The sequence below is a fragment of the Leuciscus leuciscus genome, assembly GCF_965113295.1.
Source record: "Leuciscus leuciscus genome assembly, chromosome: 22".
Taxonomy (NCBI): domain Eukaryota; kingdom Metazoa; phylum Chordata; class Actinopteri; order Cypriniformes; family Leuciscidae; genus Leuciscus; species Leuciscus leuciscus.
The window spans coordinates 33,850,651-33,869,768 of record NC_138746.1 but is presented as its reverse complement, the minus strand read 5'-3'; the positions used below and the strand labels follow the sequence as shown (position 1 = coordinate 33,869,768).

General features: G+C 39.0%; 2 protein-coding genes across 2 annotated transcripts in view; one reads left to right on the top strand and one right to left on the bottom strand.

Annotated features, from left to right (window-relative positions):
* Positions 1-1,965: 1,965 nt before the first annotated feature.
* LOC309487140 (uncharacterized protein) lies at positions 1,966-7,293 on the top strand. The gene is made up of 10 exons (XM_082154679.1): positions 1,966-2,536; positions 2,648-2,767; positions 2,880-3,215; positions 3,531-3,764; positions 3,947-4,041; positions 4,214-4,264; positions 4,485-4,866; positions 4,969-5,148; positions 6,361-6,438; positions 6,548-7,293. The coding sequence occupies exons 1-10, from the start codon at positions 2,380-2,382 to the stop codon at positions 6,664-6,666; spliced, it is 1,752 nt and encodes a 583-aa protein (XP_082010805.1). The 5' UTR covers positions 1,966-2,379; the 3' UTR covers positions 6,667-7,293.
* Positions 7,294-13,663: 6,370 nt separating this feature from the next.
* The window catches only part of rab23 (RAB23, member RAS oncogene family), a 30,107-nt gene continuing 24,652 nt past the window's right edge, over positions 13,664-19,118 (bottom strand). The window contains exon 7 of the mRNA XM_082153911.1: positions 13,664-17,255. Within this exon, the coding sequence (XP_082010037.1) occupies positions 17,116-17,255 (140 nt within the window). The 3' untranslated portion in view covers positions 13,664-17,115. The remainder of the gene's footprint in view (positions 17,256-19,118) is intronic.

Genomic DNA, 19,118 nt, shown 5'->3' with positions numbered 1-19,118 from the left:
ATATTTAAGATGACCTATTAATAACATGATCAGGAATTACATCAGAGAAATAAAGTGCCTTTAGTCCACTGTAGTGTCGTCATATGAGCATCAGTAATGATCAGCTGTAAACATGAAGGCCGAGTACCATGTTTCCACATTCAGACATAAATGCAAGACATGCGTTTCATGAATAAATACAATCAATCAAATGTTAAGCCTCATGGAACAAGGGAACAGAGGAGGAATCCTGCGGAAAACTGATCCATGTGCGTTCAATCCATCCGGGATTGATCCTGTGATTCACTCACGTTTAAAGCATAACTCAGAGCGGGAATGTTGGCTTGATTGACGGACCCAAATTAAGTAAAACATCTAGCACATAAATTTCGCTAACATCCATTCAACACTTGTGCACTAAACGCTTCTTCTCCAGCGGTTTGTTGTGGTCACTCTTGTGTGTGTGAATGGCTTTAGTGGTTATTAAGGCTTTGGGAGGCTAGTTTTAGTCATGGATCCTCTAGAAATATCAATTATAGTTTCACTTAACATGAAACAAACTTCTGGAATGGTCTCCTGTACATATATAAAGCCTAAATTACGGTGGCCGAGAGAGCTCAACGCGTATTTGCAACTGAAGAAAACACATGCAAATAGAAAAACACCTGCAAATTAAGAAAACATCTTCATCAGTTTCACAACACAACCAAATACAGAAACGCGCTGCAAATAGGACAGAACACAACAGAAATGTTTCCGGGGAACCCAATAAGTGACGGACCCTTAATTAGACCCGGGCTGCGTTCCAGTCCACTTTTAGACACGCACTTGCGAACTTCCCTAAGCACTTCCCCTTGGGGGAATCCCTGCCGCCATTTTGAAGTGCGTTCCACTTCGTGAAGTGGACGAGGGAAGTTTATATGGACAGACCCTCGTTCCCTCGATTTTGACCGAGGGAGCGAGTCTGCTTCAAATGTACACTTCAGGCACCTATATGTAGTACGATTGTGACGTCACCACATATATCATCTAATCACCACCACAACAGACAACTCTATGATATATTAATAATATATATGTTTAATTTAAAACAACCCAAACACACCTATAAACATTTGGATGCTGCATTAAACAAATTCTTAAAGGGAAAAAAAATGTAAATAATAAATCAACTACAGCTGATTCCAAGTGATCAAGGGCTTAGGAAGTTCCAATTCAGCCCATTGCAGTTTCCGCCAGTAGTGAGCACTCGCAATGACGTACATCCGAGTGAACGAGACGGAGGGAAGTTAGCGAGTGAAGGGCATGACAATTTTGGACTGGAACGCAGCCCCGGACAATTTAAAATGCAGTTTAACTTGAGGCGATCATCGGTGTTCAAGCACAATGGCTTGTGTTGATGATATATAGTTATACAATGGACATGTCTCTTTTCAAATGAAATATGAGTTTTTAAGTGTCTCTTTATGGAAGTATTAATATATGTACTATATAAAAGTAGACAGTTAATAATATAGTGCCTCTTCTTCAGTTGGACATACATTCTGTCATGTCTGCAACTTGACAAATATGTTGTCAATATCATTAAAATAAAAAAATCATGGTCTGTAAGTTTTTGCAAACTCATTATTGGGCTTTATTCAACTTTATGAAACTATAATGAATGTATATGCTATTTTGACTACAAGTTATTGAACAATTTTCATAGTCTTTTAATTTGCTGTTCTGTGGCTCCCTCTGGTGGACGACATTAGTATTCGTCTCTGAATCGCATTGACAAATGTCGAAATACTTTTTTGAACATTAAAATTTTTTATATATATTTTTTTTATTACTGATATAATAATAATATACACACATCAAACTCAAATTCACTGATTCGTGGTACCTTATTTCATGCTTTAATATATAACATTTTTAGCTAAGCAGTATTATAACATTAAGTCATTGATTCAGTTTGTTTCCAGATTCGATGTGCGGTCACGCGCTCTGCTCACGCGCGCGACTTCAGGTATTTCGAATAATGCTTTGAATTTGTGTTGCTAAAGCGACGCGTGATTTGAATTCTGTCTGCAAATATCTACAGATCGCTGATCACTTTCTGCTGGTTGAGACTGAATATTTGCTCTGCTGATCTTGCGATTTTGAACCTGTTTGGAGGATTTAAGAGAGGAGACTTGTATTCTAGAAGGAGATCGGAGGATATAATCATTTACATAGTTTTATTTATAGTTTTATCATATTATTTCTATTTGATTGTTCTTTTCTGATATTAGACGGAGTTTGGAGGTTGTTTTTTTTTTGTTGTTGTTGTTTTATTGGGAGGGGTATTTCTGAGGAGAATTGTATTTTATTGTATTTTATTGTATTTGTATTGTTTTTTTTTTTACAGTTTGAAGGATGATGCCAGGCCCGAGCCGGGAGATTATTCCTGGATATTTAACACCTCTGTCTTGTGAGTTTATTTCTGTGTCCACAGGTCCGGCTCAGAGGAAGAGAGAGTTGCAGAGGCCAGATGATGGACGTCCGTCCACTTCATCCAAACGCTTTCACAGAGGTCAGAATAGGCTTTTATTAAACTTCATAAATTATTTGTCATTGAATATAGAAAGTTGCATTTTTTTGGGGTGTGACCACTGACACTGACATTGATTATTAATATTATTAGAAATGTTCCAAGAGTGGATGTTTCCTCCACTGCCAGGTCAAGTTCCGGTCGAGCCAATGAAGACTTCAAACGTCCCGACTTCTCTGGGTGCCATGGAGGATGTGAACAAGAGCTCCACAGGTGAGACTGAAATAAGGCAGAATGATGACTGCTTAAAATAGAAAGTTGCATTTTTTTTTTGTGACCACTGACATTGATATTAATATTATCAAAAATGTCTGGACTATTCCAGCCTCAGGCAGATCCAGTGGAGCTGCTTCCACAGATTCTCCACCGGGCATCATGTCCACATCATCTTTGTCCAGCTCTGTGGGGGATGTGGTGTGGCGGTTTTGTGGGTTGTCGTCGAGGTTTAGCAGCACAGGCACGTACATCATCGAGAAGAGGAGCAGTAACAACAGATCTGAGAGCCAACATGAACAGGGCAGTGACGGAAACAGAAGTTTGTCCAGATCCGACAGCTTCCAATTGTGGACGTGTCCTCCACTGCCTGGTCAAGTTCCCGTCGAGACTTCAGACGTCCCGACTGCTCCGGGTGCCATGGAGGATGTGATCAAGAGCTCCACAGGTGAGACTGAAATAAGGCAGAATGGTGACTGCTTAAAATGTTTGACAAGTTAAGGTCTGGTCACATGTACTGTTTCTTAGCCACATTTTTCTGAAATATTTTAGTTGGACAAAATGTTCTTAGAATATATTTTTGTTAAGCCAATTAGCCATGAACTCACTTGTGCTGTCTGACACACACCCGAAAACACACGCATGATCCTGAATAGAGTTCTGTATTAAAACAGTCAAATGGAAGTTATATCATTGTTAAATGTGAGGTCAGAGATGTTTCTAATTTTTGTTTATGCTTAAATATTTCTCCTTTTTTTTTCAGAAAAACCTACAAAACATAAGAAGATGGAAAGAATTTGTTCATTCTTCAGGAACTTGTGGAGGAGTCTGTCCTGCTGCTGTTCTGACAGTAAAGCTGTGGATGTTGTGGAGCCTTTCGTTCTTCCACTAGATCTGGACTCAGAGCCTTTCGTTCCTCCACTAGATCTGGACTCTCTAGATCTGGACTCAGAGCCAGATTCTGATCCAGATCACTCCGGCGTCGAGCCAAATCATGGTAAATCTGCAGTCATTATTGTTTTAAACAGTATTATCATCTTGTTTTCCACTAAAGATATCTTGAGGCTTGTTTTCAGAGAATATTAATATTATTTTTTCGACCTGCACTGATATTGTTACTATAAAACAAAGGATGTAGCAAGCTCATATATTTCTCATATTTTCCTGTTTGTTTTTCAGACTCCTTTGGGTCTCTCTATAACGCGGGAGAGATGATTGGATCCGGAGGATTCGGAAGAGTGTTCGAGGGAACACGCAAATTTGATGGCAAAAGGGTAAAGCAGTCTTGTTGAATTGTATAAACATTTTGCTCTTGCACGCATCAAAACATATCTAATACACATGGTTAAATACTAGATGCTCAAATGGTAAATGTTATGAGCACGGTCAGGCGCTTGAATGCTGTTACTGTTATTGAATAGTGTGTTTCTTTTTTCATTTTTGCAGGTTGCCATCAAGCGGATGCGCAAGACTTCCAAAGATTTTTATCTTGCTATTGTAAGTTGGCCAAAAGCTGAATTTGTATTTAGTTGTTTAAGTGCTGATTACTGTAGTCAATACACCTGTAGGAAGCATTAGGTGTAAATGTAATAGACAAATAAGCCTGGAAAGGCTCTGTTGATCGTATCTACAAAGATCAAAGAAAAGTACCTTTAAAAATGATGTTTTCTTCAGATTTTTACCCAGCTAATCTTCTGTCTTCTTTTCTTTTCTCTAGCCTGGGCATCCCGAACCTCTCATTACAGAAGTGGCTCTGCTGCTAATGATGAGGCAAGAACCCATAAGCCCCTACGCCATACAACTACACGATTGGTTTGAGCACCCTCGAAAATTCACCCTGGTGATGGAGTATCCCGAACCCTGCGAGAGCGTGCTGGACTTCATCATTCGTAATCCTCAACTGGACGAAACAACCGCACGGGTCATCATGCGACAGGCTGTGCTGGCAGTGCAACACTGCATTGATCATGACGTTTTTCACAACGATGTTCATGCACACAATTTCCTGTTGAAGAAAGACACGTTAGAGCTCAAGCTGATAGACTTTGGCTGTGGTCAGCTGCTTAGTAGTGATGGCTACGACAGCTACATTTACATCGGTGAGCATTTTGGGAGTGTGTGGAAACCTGGATGTAATGACTTGCTGATTATTTGACACTTTGAAAAAATTGCTCAACAATGCTCAAATGTCTTTCTTACAGGAGTCCTGGATTACTGCCCTCCTGAAGTCTTCACAGAACCTCGATTTCACGCCGTCCCAGCAAATGTGTGGGCTCTAGGAGTGTTGCTGTACGAGATGGTGAACGCATGTCCTCCTTTTCACAATCCAGCGGAAATCAAAGAAGCCAAAGTTACATTTCAGAACACCAGCTTATCCAACGGTGAGTGAATGATATTGATAACATCGATAAACACACACATAAAGCAAAAGGCTCAGTACAGACACAGTTAAAGGTGAAGTGTGTAACATTTTTGATATATAGTTAAATACTATAAGAAATGTAGCTTTAGTCACAGAAGTGAAAGCCAAAATTCACTGCATTTCTACTTTCGGAGATTAAACAGGTCATGAACTCGTCAAAGTGAACAGATCATTGTGATGCTACACGCTATAAAGCATGCTTTAATACCATACAGCATCATCATGCATCCGTTCAGATAGACAAATGTTCATAAAGACAAATGCAACACAGTTAAAAGTATTCCTAATATGTTGGACCTGAAACATGCCTTCACAAGAACCAGTAAGAGCTGCGTTTGTGATGTTTGAGTCGGGGATGACGTGATGATGTAGGTTTTTTAAAATATGCTTTATTTTGTAATTTCGCAATGTGCCACTAGTGCAGAAGAAAATACATACTTCACCTTTAAAGTAAAGATAAAGAACACTTTACCTTATATTAATCATGTTTCAGATGCTGTTTTCATAGATGCCAACATTAGTGTCACATGGTCATGACTAACCAGCTCTCTCTCTCCTTGATAAAATGTGTACAGAATGCAGTGATCTGATTAGCCAGTGCCTAACCCTGGATCCAACTAAACGCCCGACGTTAGAGCAGATCTTACAACATGAGTGGATTAGAAATGATCTACTGTAGGATGGAGAACTTCAGGAGATTCACTCGATCAGTGATTTCAGCTCCAGACCTGGTTTCCTGGGATTGAAGGTAAGAACTCTGCTCCACCCGACCGCAGACGTAGGTTTAAAATCCACTTTTTACGGCGTTGTTCTGTGAGCTTTTCACATTTCTCACCTTTATGAATGACAATATTTGGTACTCTATAAAACCCCTTTCCCTTTTCTCGGTTAGAACGATTGGAGCAGCCGTAAACTACACAAAACATGGCCATTTTTTCAGACGGAAAATCCTCAGCTATTTCACTTCCTGCCCTCCATCTGAATTTCGGGAAGCAGCAACGTGACGTCACGTGAAACCAACCTATTCTGGATTATTTGTAGTGAGGTTTTCACATTTTTGTTCATTGTAATGTTCGTTTTATAGTCAAATCACCTTCATTTATATATATATTAGTATATTATTTTCACCAATTGTGTCACTTAATGATTTATTTCTTTATTTATTCAGTAGTTTCTGACTCTAAACACGCTGAAGAAGAGAAGGCTGAGTTCAGAAGGAAGCTCCAGACCTGGTTTCCTGGGATTGAAGGTAAGAACATCAGCCAGCGCCACAACAACAAAAGATACTGTTTTCTTTTAGATTATTAATATATTATTTCCACCAATTGTATCTTAATTATTATTTTTCATTTCACCAGTATCTGAATCCAAACCAAGTGAAGAAGAGAAGGCTGACTTTAAGAGAAAACACAAGACTTGGTTTCCTGACCTCCGAGATAAAAACTTCAGCCAGGGCCGCAACTACCATAGACACTAAGTTTCCTTTCGTGGTCACACCGAGTTACGTCCTGACGACCAATGGGGTTTCGCTTAGAAACGAGCCACGTTTTATAATACTCGAAGCTGAGAGGCTTTCTAAGCGAAACCCCATTGGTCGTCACGACGTAACGTCTCCGTTCTCTACTCAGGGAACGAGGGTTACATACATAACCGAGACGATTTCTCTTAAACATTTAGGATACTCGTTCATTTGTTTTTTTCCCCAGAAATAAATTCTTGAACGTAAAAATTTGTTCTCTCTTAATATCGATTATTTCCATCAATTGTGTCTTAATGATTTTTTCTTCCTCCAGTATCTGACTCTAAACCAAGTGAAGAAGAGAAAGCTGAATTCAAGAGAAAACGCAGGACTTGGTTTCCTGACCTCAGCCAGGGCCACAACCACCATAGACATTGAGAGGGACGCACATTTTCCCCCAGATATTCAGGGTAATTGTCGAAAATGATCTCTTATTATGATCAATTATTTTCAGTTTTATTAAAAACAAACAAACACGGTCTTCAACTAAGCTACTTTGTTTGTTATCCTCAATTTAGAATACTTTGTATATTTCAGTAAAATTCATAGACCCCTCATGGTAAAACAAGTGAAGTGATATGTCTTTTTGACCTCCTTCCAGCTTATTAAACCTGATTATGTCTATTTCCTCAAAAGGAAAATGTAGGGGAAAGTCAGCGAAGTCCATGGAAGAAGCGGAGCATGCCTAAGGATACCAGCGAATGAACAAGGGAACGAAGCATCACCAACATTTGTACTTTGGCCTGAACAACATATTAAAGTCACCATGAAATGGACATTTGGACAATTCTTGTTTTTATTGAATATTGCAATAAAGAACTAATAATTTTTTATAAATGATTTATCCATGCACATCATATATATATATAAATTAACGTGCCCTCGTCCCAAGGACGCAATTCTGAGAACCGCTTAGAGAAAACTGCATTGTATACACACACATAGGACCACTCCCACCATCACAATGCAATGGACATTGTGCAGGGGTGATTTTTGTCCAAATTAATCAAGGCTAGAAATGATGAGCAACAAGTCAGAATTGCAGGATATAAGGAGTTTAGAAATGTGAATTGTGAAATAAAAAGGCGCAATTACCTTTTATTCTGTGGCGGAAACAAGCTTCTATACATCACTGAATTAAAACAGCTGAAGAAACTAAGAGGTGGATCCTGTAAAATCTTTTATTAGCTTTATTATAATATCATCATCAACATCATATTCTGAGAGTAGAAAACCAGCTCCAATCTCAGAGTCTTGCTCACATGAGGCATTCTTACAAATCAATCAGTGAAAAAACAAAACAAAACATTCAAATCAGACAATCTCAAAATCTGTCTCTTAAATCGCAATGTCCCTCAACCTGTGACAGACCGGCTTATTGTTTTATAAATGAGCTACCATGCAATGCATTTGGCATATTTCTAAACGCAGCTGACTGTTTTATTCCATCCTAATACAAATGGAAAGAAACACAGTTCCCATAATTGTTTATCAAACTAAACTTAAAACTGGAGCACCGGTGTATATGTATATATGAAGAGTTCAGATGCAAAAGCCTCTCAGTGCCATCTGAAATTTTATTCTAGAATGATTGCATATTTAAGTTCAAAAATATACATTTATTAGAAATATTTATTTAAAACAGCACTCTTCTTTTTTTCTTCTTTTTTTTTACTTTCTTTTTATTGGGAAAAGCAAAACAATACAATATTTCCATTCACAGATACAATTTATCCTTTTTTTCCCCCTTTTTTTCTTTTTTCTCCCTCTTTAAACATACGTGAATATGTACATGGACGCATATACACGCATATAAAACATACATATATATATACATCCATATGCACACACACACATACATACACATAAAAAAATGCATAATCAAAAACAATCCAAAAACACTTTGATAAAGATGGAGAAAATAATTACAATGGATCACAAAGTACCATAATAAACAATGAACAACCCCCCACCCACTTGGCACACCACGACCAACATACATATTACTGGTTATTTATGCAATACAAACAGTACAAAAAAAAACAAAAATAAAAATAAGGGCACACATTCAATTGGGTAGTACCACTAAATCAGTGAAATAGGAAATAAAAGGTTGCCATTTATGGAAAAATTTGACTGTACATCCTCTCAACGTGTATTTAATTTTCTCAAGTTTTAAAAAATACATGACGTCACTGAGCCATCGAGAGACAGAAGGATATTTAGGTGACTTCCAGTGTAACAATAAAGAGCGTCTTGCTAGTAGAGATGTAAAAGCTATGATGCCCTTTTGTGTAGGGTTAAGTGCAAGTGAGGGGTCAGGAATTCCAAATATAGCAATCAGAGGACAAGGTTGGAGATTTACCCCAAGAACAGAGGACATAATATTAAAATAACCCAACCAGAAATCTTTCAAATCAGGACAAAAAAAAAAACATGTGGCTAAGATGACAAGGTGAGCCATGACATTTATCGCATTTGTCTTCCACATCCGGATATATTTCAGATAAAGCACTCTTCTTTTTAATATTTTTAAATCAATGTAATCTTTTTGCATTGTGATCATTATAGTGAGTACAATTTTGCAGATTGACAATTATAATACATTATATTCTCAGTGAATTAAATCACAAATCAACTCAATGAAATTGAGTCCATGGAACTCCATGGCCCTCTACTTTTCTCTCTGTATTTGCTTCCACTTGGTTCCATACTTAGAAAATACGGCATTTCATTCCACTGTTATGCAGATGACAGTCAGATTTATGTACCTCTTAAAAAGAAAAATGATAACTCTGTTGGACAACTACTCAATTGTCTCGACGACATAAAGGCATGGATGGCTCTGAACTTTTTTAATTTTAATGATAAAAAAACAGAAGTGATGGTTTTTGGAGGCACCACTGGGACCCCGCCTGTAGATCTGGGCTCCTTGGCACCCTATATTAAACCTAGCATTACAAACCTAGGAGTTAAAGTGGACCCTGAGCTTAAATTTGACAGTCAGATCAAAGCTGTTGTCAAATCAAGCTTCTTTCATTTGAGGCAGCTGGCCAAAATAAAGCCAATTCTGTCAAGACAACATTTTGAAAATGTAATCCACGCCTTTGTAACTACACGGCTGGACTACTGTAATTCACTATATGTGGGGGTTAGTGGGTCCTCCATCACCCGTCTCCAGATGATACAAAATGCAGCAGCATGTCTTTTAACGGGCACACGTAAACATGAGCACATTTCCCCTATTTTAGCTTCATTACACTGGCTGCCTATTCAATTTAGGATCCATTTTAAAATTCTGTTATTTGCTTTTAAATCACTAAATGGTCTTGCCCCGCCATACCTATCTGAGCTTTTACACTCTTACAAACCCATCCGCGCTCTCAGGTCAGATGATCAGCTGCTCCTGACTGTGCCTAAAACTAAGCGTAAGCTCAGAGGGGACCGTGCCTTTTTTGTGTCTGCCCCTAAATTGTGGAATGATCTGCCTTTGCATGTTAAGCAGGCCTCTTCTTTATCTGTTTTTAAAACCCTTCTTAAAACCCATCTTTTCTCTTTGGCTTTTGACGCCTAGTAAGAGATCGACTTCATTTACTTGATTTAATTTGTTACTTTGAATGTTTTTATTGTGTGGTTATTAATTGTACATGGGTTTGTTTATTTTGCTGTACAGCACTTTGGTCAACTTTGGTTGTTGTAAAGTGCTTAACAAATAAAGTTGGTATGGTATGGTGTGGTAAATGCTGAACAACTCAATTAAACTAAATGTGAAGGGAAACATCCCCACCTAGTGGTGAATATGCACAATACTACATGAAATACATTAAACATATTTTATACACATTACATGCACAATGGAGATATAAAACGTGGAAATAGGGGTTTCACTTCATAGAGAATTGAATCAGATCTACATAAAACACAAGACAATGCACAAATTAATCACGGTTGTGCCTGGTAATACAAAGTCAAAATAACTCGATATAAAATAACACACTCGACGCCAAACACATGTCAAAAGTTGCCTAACAAGTTCATTGCAGGATGAATCCACAATAGAGCAGTTATTTATGTGTTTTAGACACTTTTAACTGATAACTCTCCGACTGCTCAAAACTTATAACTTAGCCTTCCTAACGTCATGTCTCGTTATCTCTGCTGTGGGCGGGGCCTATTCCGGACACTAAATGCCGTCACGCATCAGACAGATGCGCTGTCCCCATTTATGCAGTAATTCAACATTTTACACTCCGTTACCGTTATATTTTTAAGTGCAATAAGCCATGAACTCACTCTGACACACACCTGAAACACACACGTGCACAGAAAGCCGAGTTCAGTTTCGAGACTTATTGCTTGAAGTCAAATACACACAAAATGATGTCAAAATGGCTGTTGTGGCCAGAGTTCATTTTAATGTTCTTGTTATAGTCGAGTCACATTCATTTACATAGCGCTTTATACAATAGGCCTACTTATTGTTTCAAAGCAGCTTCACAGTAATACACAGGAAAATAACAGAATCATTTAGTAAAACAGAATTCAATTTGGCTAAAGAAGCTCTAAAAGAGACATTCATGAGTTCACATGTTCAAAAAAAATCTTTGTATTGGATAATCCCAGGAATGATGTTTATATGTGCATGTTTTTCAGTTTGTGTTTGGTAATTGAGAGAGTTGTGTGTGGTGTAATGTGGAGTGTGTGTGTGTCTCAGGGTGGAGGCTTTCCGTGAGGAAGCCACTGCTATGGAGCAGGAGAGAGAGAGCTTGATCGAGATGATCCAGTCCATACAGAACAGCCAGGAAATGAGGAACTAAATGAAACGGGCCAGTGCAGCGTGTGTGTGTGGTGTGTGTGTGTGTGTGTGTGTGTAGCTGGAGGAAACATTACAGCTAGTCAAACTGCCTGAGATGCTTCTTGATTTTAGATTTGTAATCGCTTTTTAATGGCTATCAGGGAGCGTTCAGCCTACACGAGGTCAACTTAAAATGGGAAACTTTCTATGTGTTTTGGACGTTCGTTTACAGAACAGCGGTGTTTTGAGGGCATGAACACGCGAACTTTTGAAAACGGGTTACAGAGTGCAAGTCTTTGAAAACGATGCTGTTATCACGTGCATATGACGTGTTCAGGGCTTAGTGTTTCGTCGCCATCTACTGGCCTGACAGCAGAATACACAGACTTGACTGTGAACGAGGATTGTTTCGACAGCATTGTCTTCTGTACACGGACAAAGCAAAGGAAAAACATCTCCGTTCTTAGTACATCATTGTCATCTAAACAACCCTTAAAAATTAAAAATGATCTTTTAACAGATTTAACCATGGTTCACACCTTTTGACCAATGCATTGCAATGACATTTTCAGTTTTAAAAAAAACAAACAATTGTATAGAGATTAGATCAGTGATCTATGTAGAATGACCTTATATAGATCAGTGGATTAGATTCACAAACAGCAGTTTCTGTCTGATTACAGTAAATATTTAAAGCCACTCATAACCACTATTTCCATGATTTGTGTAAGCCTGCATAGAAATCACAATTCTAAAATTCTCTGAGGTTTATAACTTTTGCTTTATATCTAATTAAGCCAATTAACAATTTATTAAAACAATATTATTTTATTTGTTTATTAATGCCTTGCGATACAGTTAAATTTCAGTAGCACCTCACTGCAGTTCACGAGATCCAGGGGGCGGAGTTGGATCCAGATATAAAGGGTGGAGATGGGTAGATTTAGGGGTGGGTTTAGGGATCAGGGGGCGGAGTTGGATCCAGATATAAGGGGAGGAGATGGGTAGGTTTAGGGGTGGGTTTAGGGATCAGGGGGCGGAGTTGGATCCAGATATAAGGGGAGGAGATGGGTAGGTTTAGGGGTGGGTTTAGGGATCAGGGGGTGGAGATGGGTAGGTTTGGGGGTGGGTTTAGGGATCAGGGGGTGGAGATGGGTAGGTTTGGGGGTGGGTTTAGGGATCAGGGGGCGGAGTTGGATCCAGATATAAGGGGAGGAGCATAGACTGTAAAAAATGGGGAGGAGATGGGTAGGTTTGGGGGTGGGTTTAGGGATCAGGGGGCGGAGTTGGATCCAGATATAAGGGGAGGAGATGGGTAGGTTTAGGTATATGTAAGGTGGGAGGAGTTGGATCTGGATCCAACTCCTCCCCCTGGATTTCATGTTCTGCAGTGAGGACCATCTCAAAAGTTTAAGACACAACACAAGGCTGCAACAGCTTTATGATAAAAGACCCATGTTCATATCAATAAAACTTTAATAAATCAAATAAAACATGGTTTATTAGTGTGAATAGGCTGTTCACAGCTGCCAATCAGTGTAGCAAATCAAGCAAACAGAGTTTAGAGTCAGAAATATCCAAAGTTACACTAATGTTTAGAAGTTTGGGGATTTCTTTTGTTTTTGAAGTCTCTTCTGCTCACCAAGACTGCATTTATGTGATCAAAAACACAGCAAACACAGTAATAAAGTGAAATATTAGTATGATTTAAAATAACGGTTTTCTATGTGAATATATAGTAGTGTAATTTATTCCTGTGATCAAAGCTGAATTTTCAGCATCATTACTCCAGTCTTCAGTGTCACATGATCCTTCACAAATCAGTATAATATGATGATTTGATGCTCAAGAAAAAAAATTTATTATTATCAATATTGAAACTTGTGATGCTTTTTGTGGAAACCATAAAAAAGTTTTTTTTTCAGGATTCTTTGATGAACAGAAAGTTCAAAAGAACAGCATTTGTTTACAATAGAAAACTTTTATAACATTATAAATGTCTTTACTGTCACTTTTGATCAATTGAATCCATCCTTGCAGAATAAAGTGTTCTTTTGTGGTGGATTTATTTCTGGATTTATTTTATATAAATATTCACAACATTGTTTTGTAATCATGCACATATAAGTTTGTCACAGACACAAAAAAAGTACAATGAAGTCCAAGGACTACAATAGATTCTTTATTTTGTCCATTTTTAACAACCACCCAGAAACAGAACGGAGCGAAGGATCACGTGTGGAGTCGTGTGGCACAGCGGATAAAGCCCGGGATCAGTCCGGGAATGATCCCAACTGAGCTTTACATCACACTGTGAGAACTAGCACTGCAAATGACACTGCAGGAGTGATGGGTGCTGGCATATTCTTAACATCGACTGGAAAGTCATGAATACATCAGTGTAAAGAAGACTAAAACAGGAGAGAAAACATTATTTCCAAAGCACTTTTCATATTAGAAAAAAAAATGAATATTGAATATTTAAGATGACCTATTAATAACATGATCAGGAATTACATCAGAGAAATAAAGTGCCTTTAGTCCACTGTAGTGTCGTCATATGAGCATCAGTAATGATCAGCTGTAAACATGAAGGCCGAGTACCATGTTTCCACATTCAGACATAAATGCAAGACATGCGTTTCATGAATAAATACAATCAATCAAATGTTAAGCCTCATGGAACAAGGGAACAGAGGAGGAATCCTGCGGAAAACTGATCCATGTGCGTTCAATCCATCCGGGATTGATCCTGTGATTCACTCACGTTTAAAGCATAACTCAGAGCGGGAATGTTGGCTTGATTGACGGACCCAAATTAAGTAAAACATCTAGCACATAAATTTCGCTAACATCCATTCAACACTTGTGCACTAAACGCTTCTTCTCCAGCGGTTTGTTGTGGTCACTCTTGTGCGTGTGAATGGCTTTAGTGGTTATTAAGGCTTTGGGAGGCTAGTTTTAGTCATGGATCCTCTAGAAATATGAATTATAGTTTCACTTAACATGAAACATCATAAACTTCTGGAATGGTCTCCTGTACATATATAAAGCCTAAATACTGTATCAGTGCAGTTTAGCCCAGGATTAAACACGAGGAATCAGCGCTAATCTGGATAACCGTATTCTAGGAACTTTAAAGTGAGTTTTATACGTTTATTGTAAATCTCGTGGTTCTGGGAGGATGTTGACACTCACTTAAAATATGTGCATTTACTTTAATAACAAAGATTAAGGATTCCAGTAAATGACAGACGTCATGTAGAGGCAGTTTCATGAGTAAGCGATATAATGAGTGAGAAGGGCTGGGCGATATAATGAATGATCACTGTAATCCAGAATTAACGGCATTTAAACTTCAGCTTTAAGTCGATGTTTATGTGCTTGAAGTCGTCATCGACTAGTTGCTGATGACGTCATTAATGAAGGAATAAGCCTGAACCTCGATGGCATCTGAACACAAGGCTATTGATCCTGCATTACAGATTATTTTTATCAGTTCTTTTGTCTTTGGGTCGTTATATTTCTCTTTCTGCTCGATCTAAATCAGACACAGATGAAGTAGTACAGTAAAGATTACATTAATATGAATGCATGAGTGAGATAATGATTCATTCTGTCTGGCAGAGTCTCTCTAATAGTGAAGCTGTGGGTTTTAGTTACTAAGAAATATATGCTAAAACGTGTGTGTACAATAAGCTGTTTAAAATGTGCATGTCAGCATCCAGACGGTGTGATCAAACACATGTAGTGGAGCGCTCTCGAGTACGCCTGTAACTGATGGAAACGGAGAGTAAAAGAGATTTCTTATATAGATATATAAACCATCAAATTGAAAACAAAAGCAACACTTTTGTCTTTTTTTTTTTTTCAGTACTGGATATCTCGGTAAAGCTAAATAAATAAATTCTTGTTATTAATTATGCATCAATGTTTTTGAAAATGAAACTCTATAAGAATATGAACGTTACTGTGAACTTTACTTTACCGTGAAGTTTACTGTGCACTTTACTTTACCGTGAACGTTACCGTGCTAGTCTGAGTGTGTGACTCCCGCTGTGGACACGCTGACACACGAGCTACACTGAACAACAGTCTGTAGTGTTTCCTCATCATGTTGTCTATGGCGGATCTCACACTTCACTTCTCTGGTCTGCAGCCTCTGAACCAATCAGGAACTGCCCAAAATGCTCCAATAACCAATCAGAAAAAAGATAAACATTATATTTTCACTGCAATCATGGTTTTCATGATGGTGGCGGTCACGTTCGAGTCCTCGTGCACATCCCTACTCTGGAGAAATACAAGAAATTGTGTTTAATTATTTGAGTTCTAGTTTGTTTAGAGTAATATGTTCCTGCATATTTAAGGATCAAAATGATTTAGTAAAATATGTAAACAAATATTGATGTTTAGTTTTTGTTACATTGGTGCATAGGAATAAAAATGATTAAAATAAGTTATAATATAATTGCAATTGTGTTCATTTAATTTAAAAACTGATTTTTACTGCATGTTAGTGTGAACATTCTGATGCATGAATGGCTTTTTGGTCAAAATGACTGATTGAACAGAAAAACAGTTTTATGCCACTTCAAAGTTAATGCATATATATTACGATGAATGTGGAATATCTCCATAGAGGCTTAATAATATCAATATATATTTTTAGTAGGTATATCGCCCAGCCCTAGCAGTAAGTGTGTGATGTCGGATGCTTTAATATCTGAAGCACTGCCAGCTGTCAGCAAATGAAGAATAATAATAAAAAGTTCCTTATTCCTAAAGAAGATGTTTATATAATTCCATCTCTTGCATTTGGTATTGAGTTAGATTATGACAGAGTCTCAGAAGAGCATATTGATGCATATCAAGGATGTTGATTTCATTTGAAATAATATCTATAAATCTGACTCGTTCCACCATTTACTAACGCTATTTACATTTCGTACAAGTATAGAAACATTTTGGCACTGTGTTAAATGTCATGGATTTAAAGTAAGTCGTTACTTTACTACATTTTTCATACAAAAATACCTATAAGAACATATGGGTTGAACTTCATGACACTGTTCATATAAGAAACAAATGAACATTACTTTTAAGGGAAGATTGCAAACGATGCATCTCCATCCATACGCACATATTGCACAAATGATGAACAGTCCAAATGCACAAATGGTGTGTTTCTTCTGTAATTAATCTCATTAGAGAACATCTGAATATTACCCTGCTGTGTGTGTGTGTACCACATCAAATAATGCACATCTGTGAGAAAATAGATTCGCTTTTCATTTCAATTTTGAGCCACAATCATTGGGACGGGGCGGTGTCCGAAAGATTTTAATACGCGTACAAAAATATCGTAACAGACCTCATATTTACTGAGGGTTCGACTTTTAGGACACGCTCGAGTCACTTCTGCGCCAGTAGAGCATATTGTGTGTCGTATTCCCTCTGTGATTCTGATTGATGCTGCTACTGGCGCAGAAATTCAGCATGTGACGTAAAAACGAGTGTTTGAAGAAGGCTCTCACTCATCCACAGGAGTCCGTGACGTATGAAACACAGAACACGATGGGTTTCTGTCCTGCAGCCAATCACGAGCCGCTCTACAGAAGTCTGCAGCCGCCGAACGGGTTTTTCGTTTTCTTCGTCCGCTGCTTGTTTGGTCGCAGGTTGATGACATCACGGCCGTTCAGATCGCTGGTGTTCTGGTTCGGATGAGTGCCGCCGGAAGTGTTAAAAACACCTGGGAAAAAGAAGAGCAAGGCACTGTTGTTTAAATATGCAAAAAATAATCATAATAAAATAAAACCTATATTAATGAAAGTAGGTGTCAAGGTTTGGTTGGTTAGTTTTGACCCTAGTCATAAAATAATAAATAAATAATTATATAATTATATATATATATATATATATATATATATATATATATATAAATATATATATACACTACCGGTCAAAAGTTTTAGATCGGCAAGATTTTTAATGTTTTTAAAAGAAGTCTCTTCTGCTCACCAAGGCTGCATTTATTTGATTAAAAATACAAAAAAAAAACAATCATATTGTGAAATATTATTACATTTTAAAACGTACTCGGTTACTAACGTAACCTCGGTTCTCTCTAGAAGAGGGAACGAGTACTGCGTAAGTTATCTTACGCTAGGGGGAAAATCCTTTTTCCGCGAGATATTGAAGCCAAAAATTATCCTTAATTTTGTAATAATGCAAAACACGTTGCGGCAGCATACAGACATAGGCGAGGCAGCTCGCGCGCCTATTGGCTGCTCTGCGGCAACTGCAGCAGCCTATCGAGCGAGGCCTGGCGTGACGCCAGACCCAATGAGGGTGCTTCGCGCCCGCTGCGTCACGTCCCGCCGAAACGGGCGTGGTCTAGGCCTATAAATACCGCTCGCAGGCAGCTATTATCTGGTTTTTCATCATCGAAGCAACCAGAGCGTGCGCATGCACGGCAAGATACGCAGTACTCGTTCCCTCTTCTAGAGAGAACCGAGGTTACGTTAGTAACCGAGTACGTTCTCTTACGAGGTCTCTCGTACTGCGTAAGATATCTTACGCTAGGGGACCCAATGCAAAACGCCGTGCATGCTGAGATCTGACACCAAAGACCCAAGGGCGAAAGCTCTTAGTTGACTATAGTTCATATAGTGCACAATCACCCAGGGAACTCACAAGGAGTCCGGGAAGAGGGAGGGGCGAAGCCGCACTCTTCCACATATGGCAGCGTCGCTTAGACGCAAATTTCATCATACAGACGGGGCGGGGTACGGCCTGAACTGATGGGGAAATGTGGGTCTTACACAGTTTGCCCAGGCACATCTTGTGCTACTGCTTTTCACTGTCGATCATCGAGCTGTGCTCAGTAGACGCAGCATTCTGAGCTGATAGCATCAGGTCAGATAATACTGGTTAACTAGACCGACAGCAGCCTGGCCTGCAGGGCGGGAACCTCTAGGTTGTAAAACCTTATAAATGTAGACGTACAAATATCTTGCAAGGCAATCCCACTCGACCAGGCCCACGAAGAGGCCATGCCTCTCGTGGAGTGCGCTCTGACACCCAACGGGCACTGCATGCTCTGGATAGGCTCTGTTTCGACGCGGCTAGTCCCTTAGAACGCCCGCTAAACGAAACAAAGAGCTGCTCTGTCTGTCTGAAAACAGACGAGCGAGACACATAAGCTCGTAATGCCCTGACTGGGCAAAGGAGGCCCGCGTCTCTTTCCTCATCAGGGACCGGTAGGGCTGACAGGGAGATAACCTGCGCCCTGAACGGTGTGTTGAGGGATTTCGGAACATAACCGTGCTTAGGTTTGAGTATAACTTTTGAGTAATTAGGCCCAAATTCCATGCACGTCGCGCTCACAGAGAGCCCCCTCTACGCTTCACTGAAGCGAGAGCCAGCAGAAACACAGTCTTGAAAGACAGATGTTTCAGATCAATCGACTGTAAAGGCTCGAATGGTCCACCTTTCATGGCTTCCAGTACCGTAGAAAGGTCCCATACGGGGACTGAGGGAGGTCTGGGAGGATTCAGTCTCTTAGCCCCTCTAAGGAAGCGGATGACTAAATCGTTCCTTCCTATTGCCTGAC

Excerpts from the sequence above, each read along its gene's own strand:
- LOC309487140 (XM_082154679.1), top strand. The coding sequence starts at position 2,380 with ATGATGCCAGGCCCGAGCCGGGAGATTATTCCTGGATATTTAACACCT. Across the intron at positions 2,537-2,647 it reads ATCCAAACGCTTTCACAGAG|AAATGTTCCAAGAGTGGATG; the intron begins GTCAGAATAGGC and ends TAATATTATTAG. Across the intron at positions 4,265-4,484 it reads AAGATTTTTATCTTGCTATT|CCTGGGCATCCCGAACCTCT; the intron begins GTAAGTTGGCCA and ends TCTTTTCTCTAG.